The sequence below is a fragment of the Pygocentrus nattereri genome, chromosome 14 (genome assembly GCF_015220715.1).
Source record: "Pygocentrus nattereri isolate fPygNat1 chromosome 14, fPygNat1.pri, whole genome shotgun sequence".
NCBI classification, from domain to species: Eukaryota; Metazoa; Chordata; class Actinopteri; order Characiformes; family Serrasalmidae; genus Pygocentrus; species Pygocentrus nattereri.
Genome location: NC_051224.1, coordinates 150,001 through 163,392, shown reverse-complemented (window position 1 = coordinate 163,392; position 13,392 = coordinate 150,001). Strand labels below are relative to the sequence as shown.

The window sequence follows — 13,392 nt, the reverse complement described above, 5'->3', positions numbered from 1 at the left end:
TGTTAGATTATTTTACATCACAGTCAAACTACCGACTCATAGCATCTGTTGACGAACTGCTTGTACTTCAGCAGGAACACAGTTTGCAAAGAAGCTGTTGAATTTCTCTTAAGAGTCCATCTAACATGTATTTTGAAAAACCTGCATGACAAAATGTTTGATGCTTAAGAACCTCATGAACACACCTGCTAATCCTAAGATCCAGCATTATCAGGAAACCTCCCACTGAGCTGCAGAACTCCCTCCCTCCAATCAGATTAAATGAGAATTCCAAATCAAAATCGCTGCATAATTAAATCATTAAGATGTAATCAAGCTCAACCAGAGTGGTCTGTTCTGAAATTCTCCGTTCTACTGAAACTGGCAGAGTTTAAATTTGTTCCAGCGGTCATGGTGGAAACAGATGTCCAAAGCATTTCATGCCTTTTAAGGTACATTACAGAAAGCTATTACATGAAATAACGAATACATTGTCAGATTAGAGAGACACCTTTTTTCCATAATGGAGCGGTGCATGCAAGGTGTTCTAAGACAAAGTGAATTTGTTTGGATTTACTGCACACCATGAAAATGTCTGCCCACAAATACTAAGATCCTGAGTTTAGTTCCCTGTCTAGGATAACGTCCCCAAAATGAATCTATGCAAACCTTTGTGGATGGCACACAAGGCCTCAATGTGCTTGGACCCCGCAGATTGCGACATACAACTTTGTTCTGCTATCTGGTGTCAATCAGAGAAGGATGAGTCTTGGTTGTTTTTGCTTTCCTTGCCACTGTCACCTTTGGTTTGCGCATTAGAGGCTTGGTCCTAGATTTCTATGAAACTGCTTTGGCAATGTATCTCAACATTTCACCTTTATTAACATAAATAAAAACTTAGAAGACATTTATAGGTTCACTGGTCATTTTGAATGGAATAAAATATGACTGCATTGGTGTTGTATACATTGTGATTCCTATCAACACCGCTGTAAAAAAAATCTGCAATTAACTATTTCTAACTCTGAATAACTTGGTTTGTATCTCAGGTATATGCACAGTGAATGTGCAGAAATATTGGTAAATCAGTGGAATTTCCCTTTAAACGCCAAACATGGGAATCAGAGGATTGGTACTTGCATGATAGAGGGAATTGTGCACTGACAGGCTTGTAGAAAGGATGGGCAGGAGTCTGTAAGTGGCTGAACAGCAGGTCAGGGGGGTTATAGGAAGAGGGTGACAGCAGTTGATCATTTTGTGATTGGATTCACTGCCAGTGGGATGAGTTTTTTTTCAAAGGTGTAAAGATCATGATAAAAGTAAAACATCAGTATCACTGTGAACACAAACACTTAATAGGACGTTCCTGCCTAAAACTAGCATTTAGTATATTAAATACTAACAGCGTGGCGTTCCCTCATCCTTGTTGATTTGAATTCAAGATTTTGTACTTTTTGTGTGTTTTCCTTCATCAGTGTTCTGTTCCTATAATAACTAGCATAACTATATACAGATACATCATACAAACATTGTAAAATTCCCAAGGCAATTAAGAAGTCCTGACTGCTAGCATAGCCACTGAAGTAGAGGTTAAAAAATATAGTTGTGATATACGGCAATAATGTTAGGTGTCCGCATTAACCACACACACACACACACACACACACACACACACACACACACACATATATATATATATATATATATATATATATATATTATAACCTAAACCGCTTATCCTTCTGGGTCGCTGCATTAACCAGTGCTTGTATTTTTTTCAGAAGTGCTTCCCACCTTCAAACTGCGTCCTCAGAAGGGGTTTTTCTAGTACTCAAATCAGGAAATCTCACTCTAGAAATTGCTCTAGGGGATCTCTGCATCAAGGTGACTGTGAGAAAGTGCCTCGATCGGAGCATCAGACACTTTAAATCAGTAGAATGGACACCGAAAATCAGTAGATCAGATATTGCCCATGAAAAATGGACATAAAGCAGAGCTGTCTGCTTCTCTCTGCTCCATTTCCAGCTCTTTTCTTTTTGATGGAATCTCATCCCCCTCTGGAACCTCTCATTCTCCAACTGGAGTTACTCCCGTGTCTTCTTAAGCGTATCAGATCTCATCTGTTCTGTCAGCTTCTCTCTCTGCTTTCTCACTCTCCTACTCTCTGACAGCACTCGGTGTTAAATACTTCACTTATACCAAAGTTGTACTTTTTACAGAAGAAAAACAAAAATGTTCTGAAGGGCTTGGAAAGTGAAAGGCGGACAGCTAAGTCCATTTTTTGTCTCACATTTCTGAAACAGAAGACCAAAGACGAGGCGTGTTTGTATGTGGATTTTAGCTCTGTTGAGTTATAAGCTCTAAGAATTCATTCTATTCCTGAGAAAATTACCATTGATATTGGAAACTTTGGAGAAAAAGATATGCAGAATACAAACATTCACACTCAAGCACCATCACAAACAAGCCTACCCACCCGAGCATGCAGCAAATCACACCTGCTCACACACACCGAGCGCTGAAACGAACAGATAAGACGAGTGCAGAGGAGCCAATCAGGAGAAGGTTCTATCACCTTCCTATCAACCTGCACATCCTCCACTCTCGGCAGCAGCTCTGCTCTTCACTCTGCTAAACGCTGGGTTGAAATTTCACCTCAGTACCCACACAAGCACGCAGAGTGACAGAACGGTGCTCAGTCGAACGCCTTTGTGCTTTGCTATTTTATTCATATCATTCACCTGCATGAAGATATCCCATGTTTTAACCTTTTCGGGTATTTTGACCTGTAGTGCTTAAAGTGTCGCAGGTCAAATCCATTAAATTAGCTCTGCACTCCACTTTCTCAATGGACGTTTACACCTTAGCCCTATATCACACAACGTTGCCTCAGGGCAACAAACCCATTTTCCTCACTCTACAACAACATTAGACATATTTATGTAAGATAATATAATGAGGTTATTGAGTAATGCATGTACTTGGTCATACTGTAGTGGGCATCATCAATATTTATTTTGTTCTGAGAATTTGCAGAACTATGTTTGTTGTCTAGAAGCAACACCTGCCTGCATCAACCAGCTGGGAATTGAACTGCTTTTTTATAAGTACTTGTTATTGGTTAGTGGTTTAATGTGAAATGATTGTAAAGATTTCTTCACAGTGATGGTGATAGGAACTGGGGGTCTACGAGACAAATAAAGCCATTTTATTTACTATTGAAATCAACCAGCCACTGCAATGCTTTTTTAATGTTTTATGTTATTTTGATTATGATTACTTTGTTAGTGCACTGACTAAATTATCTCTTAATTTGGTTTATTTTGAAGTATGAATGCAAAACAGACTAAAGACAGAATGAACCGTAGTCTCCTCTACATACCTTGTTTTCTATGTGCAGTCAGTGTGTTTTATAATCTCTTTAGGACCTCTGAACTGGAAATGATGACGAGGCTCAAATGATGTTCAAAGCCTTTATAACATATCAGTATACAAACGTATCACCACATACAGTAGACTCCAAAAAACAAACAAAATAAAAACAAAACACAAATTCTCAATTTATTTAATTTCCAGTAAAAACTGTTATTTCATTTTTTCTGGTGATATTTCTGGCACACTAACACAGATGTTAGCAGCTTGTTGAAGCTTTTGTCTTTGAGAGAGAAGAAAATCTCTCTGGGCTGCTTTCTTATATCATGTTATTGACCTGTTGCCGATCAACACAACTTTACCAGCCTTTTGTTCCTTACATATCAACTTTTTTTGAAACATGTTGCTGGCATCAAATTCAAAATGGGCAAATATTTTTTTAAAAACAATAAAATTTCATACGTTGTCTTTGAAGCATTTTCAGTGGAGGGTTTACACAAATTGCACATCATTGCTTTTTTGTGTTTGTTTCTCAACTTTTTTGGAAATGAGATGGTAAAATTTTCAGTTGTGAATTTTTTGTCCATGTGACTTTTGTTGGTATCTTTTGGTTCAGGGTCAAATATATTGGTGTAAACGAACCAGAATTAAATGCAGCAATGGATCAATTTCTGCTTTTGTCCAGACCGAGGGAACTGAACTACACATATAAAAGCAACCTAAGTGAATATATCAGACTACTCATGCTGTTCTACAGAACTACTTAACATAAATCCATTCAAGCCTATAAGAATCAGCGCCCTGCTGCTCCGTTAGCTGTACCCAAAGTTCATTAGCTTAGCGCTCGAGTTTCTCGCTGACAGGCTCTGATAAAGACTCATGCTTGTGTTCCAGTGAATTAGGCCAGGCAGCCGATTTGTCAGCCTGGCTGACAATGAGCGAGCAATGCAATTACCCAGCATTATGAAAATTCAGCCTTGAGAAGAAATAAAAGAAGCCAGACATATAGGAACCGCCACTGCAGAAGATCAGAAAGAGGTGCACCAAAGCCAGGCTGAAACTTTCCAAATTAGTAATAAACCCAAATGAGAGTTTAATGGTTAATGAAATTTCCCAGGAAGGAGCTCTGGGAAACTGATTAACTAACCACCTCTGTTTCCTTCTTTCTTTCTCTCTCTCACTGTCTTTCTCTTTCTCTCTTTGTTTTCCTCTCTGTTGTTTTCTTCTCCTCCCCCTTTCCTCCAGCTCTGCTGCTCCTGTATGACGTCACCAACAAAGCTTCTTTTGACAACATTCGGGTAAGAGCATCACTGCTTGCTTCACTCGGATAATAGAGTATATATATATACACACATAGCACTGTGTAAAAGTCTGAGGCACCCAAGACACGTTTTCAAAATCTATTTATTTGTGTATGTTTATTTGCTGAGAAAAGTGTTAATATTTCATAGAAATATTAGAATATTGATTAATAGTAATTTATATATATATATATATATATATATATATATATATATATATATAATAAACAGTGATGTTCTGGATGTCAGTGTGTTTGTTTACCCATCTCCAAGCCGCTCCTCGAGGAAGTCCAGTATTATATGTAGTTAAAAAGCAGCTCCTGGTTTGACCAATCAGTGCTCAGTAAATTGAGCTCATGATGTAATTGATGATATTAACGAGTCTCTGTGGCGGCTGTGAAGGTGTCCAGGAAAAATATGGACCTGAGAAATTCTTGTTACTGTTTATTGTTTTTCTGTTTATTTGAATTATGAATACGACTTTATTCTAATGTATACTGTGATAAACTCACTGCTGAGGGAAACTGATTAAACATTCGCTCAGACGCCTAAAACTTTCACACAGTGCTGTATGTTGTGCTGTATGCACTGTATATATAATATATAGTGGACAGCAAACATATCCATGTATCCAGGTTTTTAGTCTTTCAGAGAATGAAAGTGGTGGGGTTGGGGAAGGATGGGGGGGTTGGGGGGTTTCAATCTGCCAGTTTAGCTCAGGCCCTCAGGGTGCTATTATAGGCCTGTTCTCCCCAGCTGTCTGTCTCTGTGGTGCTGGAGGAGCTGTCAGTCCTCGAGGAGCGCTCGCATGCTTCAGCTGAAAGGTGCAGGCGGTTCACTGAAAGACACTAAATATCAAACCTGCACACACAGACAGAGGCGCTTTAAGGAATACCTCACCCCCAGAACACAGGACAATGATGAACATCCCAGCTCTGAGATATCAGGTCTGTCATGCTCCTGGAAAACAGCTTGGCTGAATGTTCAACCATATTTAGTTTCCAGGTCTGAAGTGAGCGCATGAGGCCTAATGACTTCAATTTAGCCATTTTCTGAAAGCCATTCTGATGGAAAGCGCATTAAAACTAGATGCATTTTTACTGAGTTCAGGCATTAATGGAGTTACGAAAGACTTCTGAGAGAGAGCGAGTTGATGGGCATTTCTAAAACCCGAGGGAGATGTAGTGTGATTAGTATGTGGTTTCTCTGGTAATCACCTGTAAGACCCCACAGAGAGGAACACATGACCATGCACACTGTTGCATTCAAGTTGTAGTAGTGCATGTGGGAAGAATTACATGTATGTGTCGTGCATATCAACTCACTCAGATTTTTTCCTTAAGCCTTTTTAGCAATGTTTGTCTAGATCAGTGGTCAGTGCTTGCCATGCGTCCGGAATCAGGTTTAGAAAACGTATTTCTTAACCTTAAGTACATTATTTTAAATTAGCAAATAAAAAATATGTATTTTTTGAAACCGAGAATTTGAATTGGTCAGGTAATGTAGGACACCTGAAGCTTAAGGCTGAATCTTTACCATCAGCAAGAGACCAATCTCTGGTATTTTGAGTTATATTAGCTGTAGCTGATATTTTATGAGGTTTAGTGCTAGTATAAGCAACGTATGCTCATAAAAACACTAAGGTTATGTTCACACTTTAGGGAAAAGAGGCCCAAAATGATCTTCTTCTTTATATGTGACACCAGTTTGTTTTTTGTTTGCAGCAAAGAATCCACTGAATCTGATGTTTACAATCCTGATTTGGGCCTCTTTCCTGTCTGGTACTGAAATCTGATGCTGTATATGGCAGTGTGCTCTCAGACTGAATGGTCAGATTGGAATTCATTCAAATGTATGCTAATCCAAATCAACCTTAATTGTAATTGTGTGCACACAGGAACAGACACCTTACAGCAGCGTCGTTAAAGGGCCTGTTAAGGTTACGAATGAGACAAGCTCAAGTAATGTGAACAGATCCGGGAGACAGCGTTGTGTAACAAGACAATTCAAACTAAAATCAATTCAAAATCAGACAAACTTCACGTAAAGTGAAAAGGCACCAAGGAGCCTCACATAGATCAAAAATATTTAACCATTTTGCCGTTTGCATCTTTTGCATTCAGAAACTGAGCTGAATTAATCAGCATTCACAATTAAAGCAAACACAGAAATGCACGTTTTTCTCTGTAAACTTTGCTCATCATGGTCTTTTTAGTGTCTGCTGTTTGCCTTCAAATGTAAAGTAGCAGTTTGCACAGCGCATTTGTAGCTTGAAGTCTATTGATTCTATTGAGTGCATTGATGTAGAGGGCAGCTGTGTTTTTTGCTGAGTGTGCTGGTGTATCGGTTTACTTCTGCACATGCAGGTCAGTTCTTGAACGTACAGGTCACATTAAAAAGGATACTTTAGCTTGGATTTGAGACGATTTTACCAGCAGCCAGACTGTAGCCATTTAGTCTAAAAAACTCCTGACAGACAGTAAATATAATCTAAGAGATCATTAAAGACTATTAAAGGCTATTAAAGACAATCTCAATTAATCATAAGAAGCCCTTTTGTGCATAAAGGCCAGTTCTGGAGTGAGACCTCTTCACCCTGTTGTGACAAATAAGTCACGTTGAAATGAAATGGGGAAAAAATGGATTGAACCATAAATTTACATTAAAAACTTTCACTTGTAGTCCAGATAAGTTTAAAATGATGTCTGAACACTTTTGGCAAATCATTGCAAACATTCAAAATGTGACCTTGGATAATAGTAATGGATTTATAGGCTATAAAAGACCAAATCAATTAAAAATAACAACACAGGAAAGTTACCCTTTCCGTATAATCTGTCAGAAAGACAAAGATGTGCTTTGCTGGGTGAGTTAGGCTGTATAGTGTAGGGATTTGAGGAATGAGGTTGAACCACAAGATAAATGCTTTTAATAGCAGTTCTGATGCAATAGCAGAGAAACGATTAACTCATTTCATGCCTACTTCTGTAATGTTGAACAGTCGAATGCTAATGCGGGAACATCCGAACGCACTGCACTCGGATCCTCACAGAGCCGATGAGCGTGAAACAAATGGCTCAGCCCAAACTAACCTGTGTTAGTGGTAGATGGGTAACCTGCTGTCGTGGCTGGCTAAAAAATTTGTCAGAAATAACAGCATGAAGAATGAAGTTAATCAGCATAGCCTGACCACGCCAGCCACTGACCATCCATTTTCCCACAGTTAAAACATTTGTTTCATCAGATTCCTGTCATGTCACATTCTCCTGAGCCCAGTTGGCCCTCATTATAAAGTAAAGTGGCCTCTTTCGATGAGTGCACCCTAGTGGTGCGAAATAGATTTTCTGAAGTCAGTGTGGGGGAGTGAAATTAATCAGAGCACAGCTGCTCATGCATCATCTTATTCTTGCTCTTCAGAGAGTCCAACTTCCTCATTTACTAGGAGAGATTCAGTGCGTATGCCACTGGCAATGAAACGCTCGACCCCCACAAATGAATATTTGATCAATCTTCAGTGTCTTCTCTCCTGTTCCTCTCTTATCAGAGCTCATATACTTTCCTATATTTAGCTCTATAGAAAAGCAGATGCACCGTAATTTGCCAGCATTCCTCCTTTTCAGTCCAACTGCGTGATGCAGTGTTTTCCCTGCCCGTGCACTGATTCAGCTCAGCATCCCAGGCCATTCAGGTGTTTAGGAGAAGGCAAAATGCGAAACTGCAGAACTGTCATGATCGCTTATTTACTGATAAAATATATCCTTGAGTCACCGTTAATAAAAGGTTTGCAGCAATCATTAATTTAGAAATGATTAAAGTATAGAGTCATTGTAACTAAGGCCAGCAGCCTTGGGTAGGGAAGTGAGGCCTAATGCTTTCAGGCGAGATGTGTTCATGCCAGGCACTGCTTAGAAAGCCTTAAGAGATAAGTGGACAGCTGCATGCAAGAAATACGGTCTGTTTGGTAAAAACAAGCTAGCTTTTAGTGAGGAGATAGATAAGCAGCAAGCAAAGACAGGTCATAACTCTTAAATAAATAAAAAAGCCCATTATGGAGAGTCGTAAAAATCGTCCTTGCCAGGCGAAGCATATAGGTGTCAAATTTAACATAGTGAATATAACGATAGCCAATGGAAACCCCAGGATGGTCGGAGAGGAGGAGTGAAGAAATTACCCCAGGGAGGGGCGATGAGCATATTTGAAAAAACATTATAAAAACTGGAAACTGTGTGGAACTTTGCATTTTGGCTATCCGGAAGCCGAAAACTGAAACTTAATAAAAGCCTTTTTCTTCAAAAGAACCAACGGCTGAAATTTGTTTTTTCATCTTCTCCATTCTTGCAAGAAAACCTTTTAAACTTTTTGGTGGTATTGCTTTTTATACTTTGCAAGAATTTAATTACCTTTTTATATTAGAAAACAGATTAAATTAAATTAGAATACTAATTTAAAAATTAATTAGTTGTAACATAACACTACGTCCGAGACCCAGGGTGGAGGCTGGATCCTCTGGGAGAAAACAGAAACCTGTCATGATGAACAGAAAACACGATCTAAATGACTTTGACGAGGGAAGGGCTGTTGATGGCTTGAGTTTTTTACAAACTGTTAATCTCCTGGGATTTTCCCACACAACAGTAACTAGAGTTTACCAGAAAAAAACTAAACAAAAAAAAACAGGCAAACTTTTTAGTGCTGACTGGAATGTTTCAGTACCTCGAATCACCACGCTTTACAGTAGTGTTGGACAGAAAAACATCTCTGAGGACTCTTGGCTACAGCAGGTAAGGAGCACAAAGTGTTCCATTCCTGTCACCCAAGAATCTGAGGTTCCATTGGTGCAGGCTCACTGACACTGGACAGCGGAGGAGTGGAAAAACGGTGCATCAGATGAATTAATCTTTCCTTATTAAGGTTTCATTATTTATCTTTTCCCAACAAAGTGTACAGCTCAGCCAGTGAGATGTAAATAAAGTAATTTGTCATTGGAGTAATTTCAATTTGTTCACAGTGGCGGTGATAGGAACCAGACATCTTAAGGCTGTTAAAGCTACCACACAGAATATCATTACACAAAAGGGTTATGAATACGCTGCCTAATGCGTGAGACATAGACATAATCTGCTCATGGCGGAGAGGTACATGTAAAATATGGAAAATATAAAAAATAAGCAAGTATGCAAAAGAGTTCCTAAACAAAATCGACTTTTTCCAGTTTTACCACTATTTTACCATCATTAACCTAAAAACTGTAAAGAAAATCCGAGTTGGCAAGTTTCTCTACAGTGAACCATTTCACATCAGACCACTCTGAATGACTCAACCATTGGTGGATTTTTAAGTCTGGATGGTCAATTAGTCATCAAAATGATCTGTAGATTCAATGATTCCTAATATACACTGTATTTCCAAAGGTATTCACACGCACATGAACTTGCGTGAGATCCAATTCTTAATCCATGGGGTTTAATATGATGTCGGCCCACCCTTTGCAGCTATAACAGCTTCAACTCTTCTGGGAAGGCTTTCCACAAGGGTTAGGAGTGTTTATGGGAATTTTTGACTGTTATTCCAGAAGCACATTTGTGAGGTCAGACGCTGATGTTGGACGAGAAGGCCTGGCTCACAGTCTCCGCTCTAATTCAGCCCAAAGGGGTTCTATGGGGTTGAGGTCAGGACTCTGTGCAGGCCAGTCAAGTTCTTCCACACCAAACTGGCTCATCCACATCTTTATGGACCTGCTTTGTGCACTGGTGCACAGTCATGTTGGAGCAGGAAGGGGCCGTCCCCAAACTGTTCCCACAAATTTGGGAGCATGAAATTGTCCAAAATCTCTTGGTGTTGAAGCTTTAAGAGTTCCTTTCACTGGAACTGAGGGGCCGAGCCCAACTCCTGAAAAACACCCCCACACCATAATCCTATAGAGTCCAGTGGCGGCGCTTTACACCTCTGCATTCCACACTTTGCACTGCGCTTGGTGGTGTAAGGCTTGGATGCAGCTGCTCGGCCATGGAAACCCATTCCATGAAGCTCTCTACACTGTTCTTGAGCTGATCTGAAGGCCGCATGAAGTTTGGAGGTCTGTAGTGATGGACTCTGCAGAAAGTCGGTGACCTCTGCGCACTATGCCCCTCAGCATCTGCTGACCACTCTGTCATTTTACGTGGCCGACCACTTCGTGGCTGAGTTGCCGTCGTTCCCAATCGCTTCCACTTTGTTATAATCCCACTGACAGTGGACTGTGGAATATTTAGTAGTGAAATTTCACGACTGGACTTGCTGCACAGGTGGCGTCCGATCACGGTACCACGCTGGAATTCACTGAGCTCCTGAGAGCGACCCATTCTTTCACTAATGTCTGTAGAAGCAGTCTGCAGGCCTAGGGGCTCGGCTTTACACACCTGTGGCCATGGAAGTGACTGGAACACCTGAATTCAGTGATTTAGATGGGGGAGTGAAAACTTTTGGAAATATATTTTGTGATATTGACAGCTGAACTATGCAACAATAAGGATAATCCAGCTCAGAGATTTACTCTGCATGGAGGTTTTAAATCAGAGACAATATATGTATCTCCAGGCATTCTATTCATTTAGTCATTAGGATCAGGGAGAAGCTGCAGGGTGGTTAGTCATGGTCAGAGTGGGGGAACTGCTTGTGAGACAGATGAGGTGAGTGTCAGATGGCAGATTGTGTGTGTCTGAGAAAGAGAGGCTTTTTCAGTATTGAGCAGGCTTGGAAATGCTGTCTTTCTATCTGTTTTATGTGGACTCATACGGCATGGGCAGCATTCTGATGTCCAGCCACATGAAAGAGTATCAGTAAAGTTACAGTCTTTCTAGATTTCTTTTAATAAAAAGTTGTTGACTGTAGTTTTGAATTTCCACACAGTTACCCAAATAAGATAATTCTGTTATTGACACAGACGTAGACATGGCTCTGCTTTTGTTTGCCAGTATTACAATATAGATCTATAATATTGATGCAGTTGGATATTTTGCCAGATGAGATTAGTCTAGTGTGTAAGCCTGAATGTGGCACACCCCCTTCACTTCTTGTGCTCCTGGATCTGTCTGCAGCATTTGACACTGTTGACCATGGCATACTTCTGAACAGGCTCTGTTGCATCATTGGCATCAAAGACACTGCTTTGGACTGGTTTAAATCATATCTAATGGACAGAACAGAATTTGTTGAGCTTGGGAAAGCCAGATCTCAGACTCACTCAGTGACCTGTGGAGTTCCTCAGGGATCGGTCCTTGGCCCTATCCTTTTTATTCTGTATTTATTGCCACTGGGCAATGTTATCAGACGCTATGGAATTTCTTTTCATTGCTATGCTGATGACCTACAACTTTACCTGAAAGTTGGCTCTTCACCATCATTACTGTCATCAACTTCTCAGTCAGCAACCCCTCTCACTCAACTTCATGACTGCTTGGAGGAAATAAAAGTGTGGTTGGCTCATAATTTTCTTCAGCTGAACAGTGCAAAAACTGAGGTAATTATGGTTGGAACCCAACAACAGATCCTCTATCCCATGTTTCCAGAATTACACTCTTTGGACAAGACATTTCCTTATCCTCTACCTTCAACAACCTGGGTGTTAAACTGGATTCACAACTCACTTTTGATAGTCATATTAAACATATTTGTAAGACTGCCTACCACCATCTCAGAAATATTGCCAAGTTGCGTTTTATCCTCAGTCTGTCTGATGCTGAAAGACTGGTCCAAGCTTTTGTGTCCTCAAGACTGGACTACTGTAATGCTCTTCTCTTGGTGCTCCCTAGTAAGAGTATTCAGAGATTACAGTATGTTCAAAACAGTGCAGCCAGGGTCCTGATGAAGGTACGCAAAAATGAGCACATTACACCTGTTCTTCAGTCTCTTCACTGGCTCCCTGACTAAGAGGATTGAATACAAGGTTCTCCTCGTTACACACAAATGTGTTCATGGCCAGGCTCCCTCTTACTTAAAAGAACTGCTAGTACCACAGACACGTCTACGAGCCCTTCGCTCTGTGCATCTCCACCGTCTTCTTCCAACCAGAACAGAACTTAGTACCATGGGTGACCGTGCCTTTTGTTCTGCAGCTCCACACCTTTGGAATGCCCTGCCTGACCATCTGAGGAAGCCTCAGACAACTGATTCTTTTAAAAAAGGGACTAAAGACTTATCTTTTTAGGAGGACATATGGACAATAAAGTATTATATTTTATTAGTATTATTTTTTTTTATTATTATCTTTTACTTAATGTTTTATACTGTAAGCACTTTGGCATTTACTATAAATGAAAAGTGCGTTATAAATCCAATGTATTATTATTAATATTACAGTTAGAATGGACACCTGCCCAGTTTTCACCCTGACATTTACCTGCTGTGTTCAGATATTAGCTTGTAATGTAATTTATCCTATTCTTACCGAGTTAGCTAGAATGACTTGCTTGTAAGAAGCCGCAGTGAAGTGCGGTGAGGTTATGCATTATGTACCCAGGAGGTCGTTACTCTTTGTACATGTGTTTGTTATTCAAATGGAATATTTTATGGCTGAGGCTGTATTTACCCTAAACAAACTCCTGTAATGTCTTCAGAATAATTGGTACTCATTAGAATAATAGAGGAATCAGGTTAAAGAGATGATTAACATATTATTGCTGTCAGGACAAAACCTTGAATCTCCATTTTGAATTATGTAAAAATTGCATACTGAGTCGATTCAGTGACCTCCAGCGTGATG

General features: G+C 39.9%; 1 protein-coding gene across 1 annotated transcript in view; it reads left to right on the top strand.

The window, feature by feature from the left end:
* LOC108411753 (ras-related protein Rab-26) overlaps positions 1–13,392 on the top strand; it is a 178,090-nt gene that overhangs the window by 104,405 nt on the left and 60,293 nt on the right. Inside the window, exon 5 of the mRNA XM_017683482.2 lies at positions 4,597–4,649. Within this exon, the coding sequence (XP_017538971.1) occupies positions 4,597–4,649 (53 nt within the window). The remainder of the gene's footprint in view (positions 1–4,596; positions 4,650–13,392) is intronic.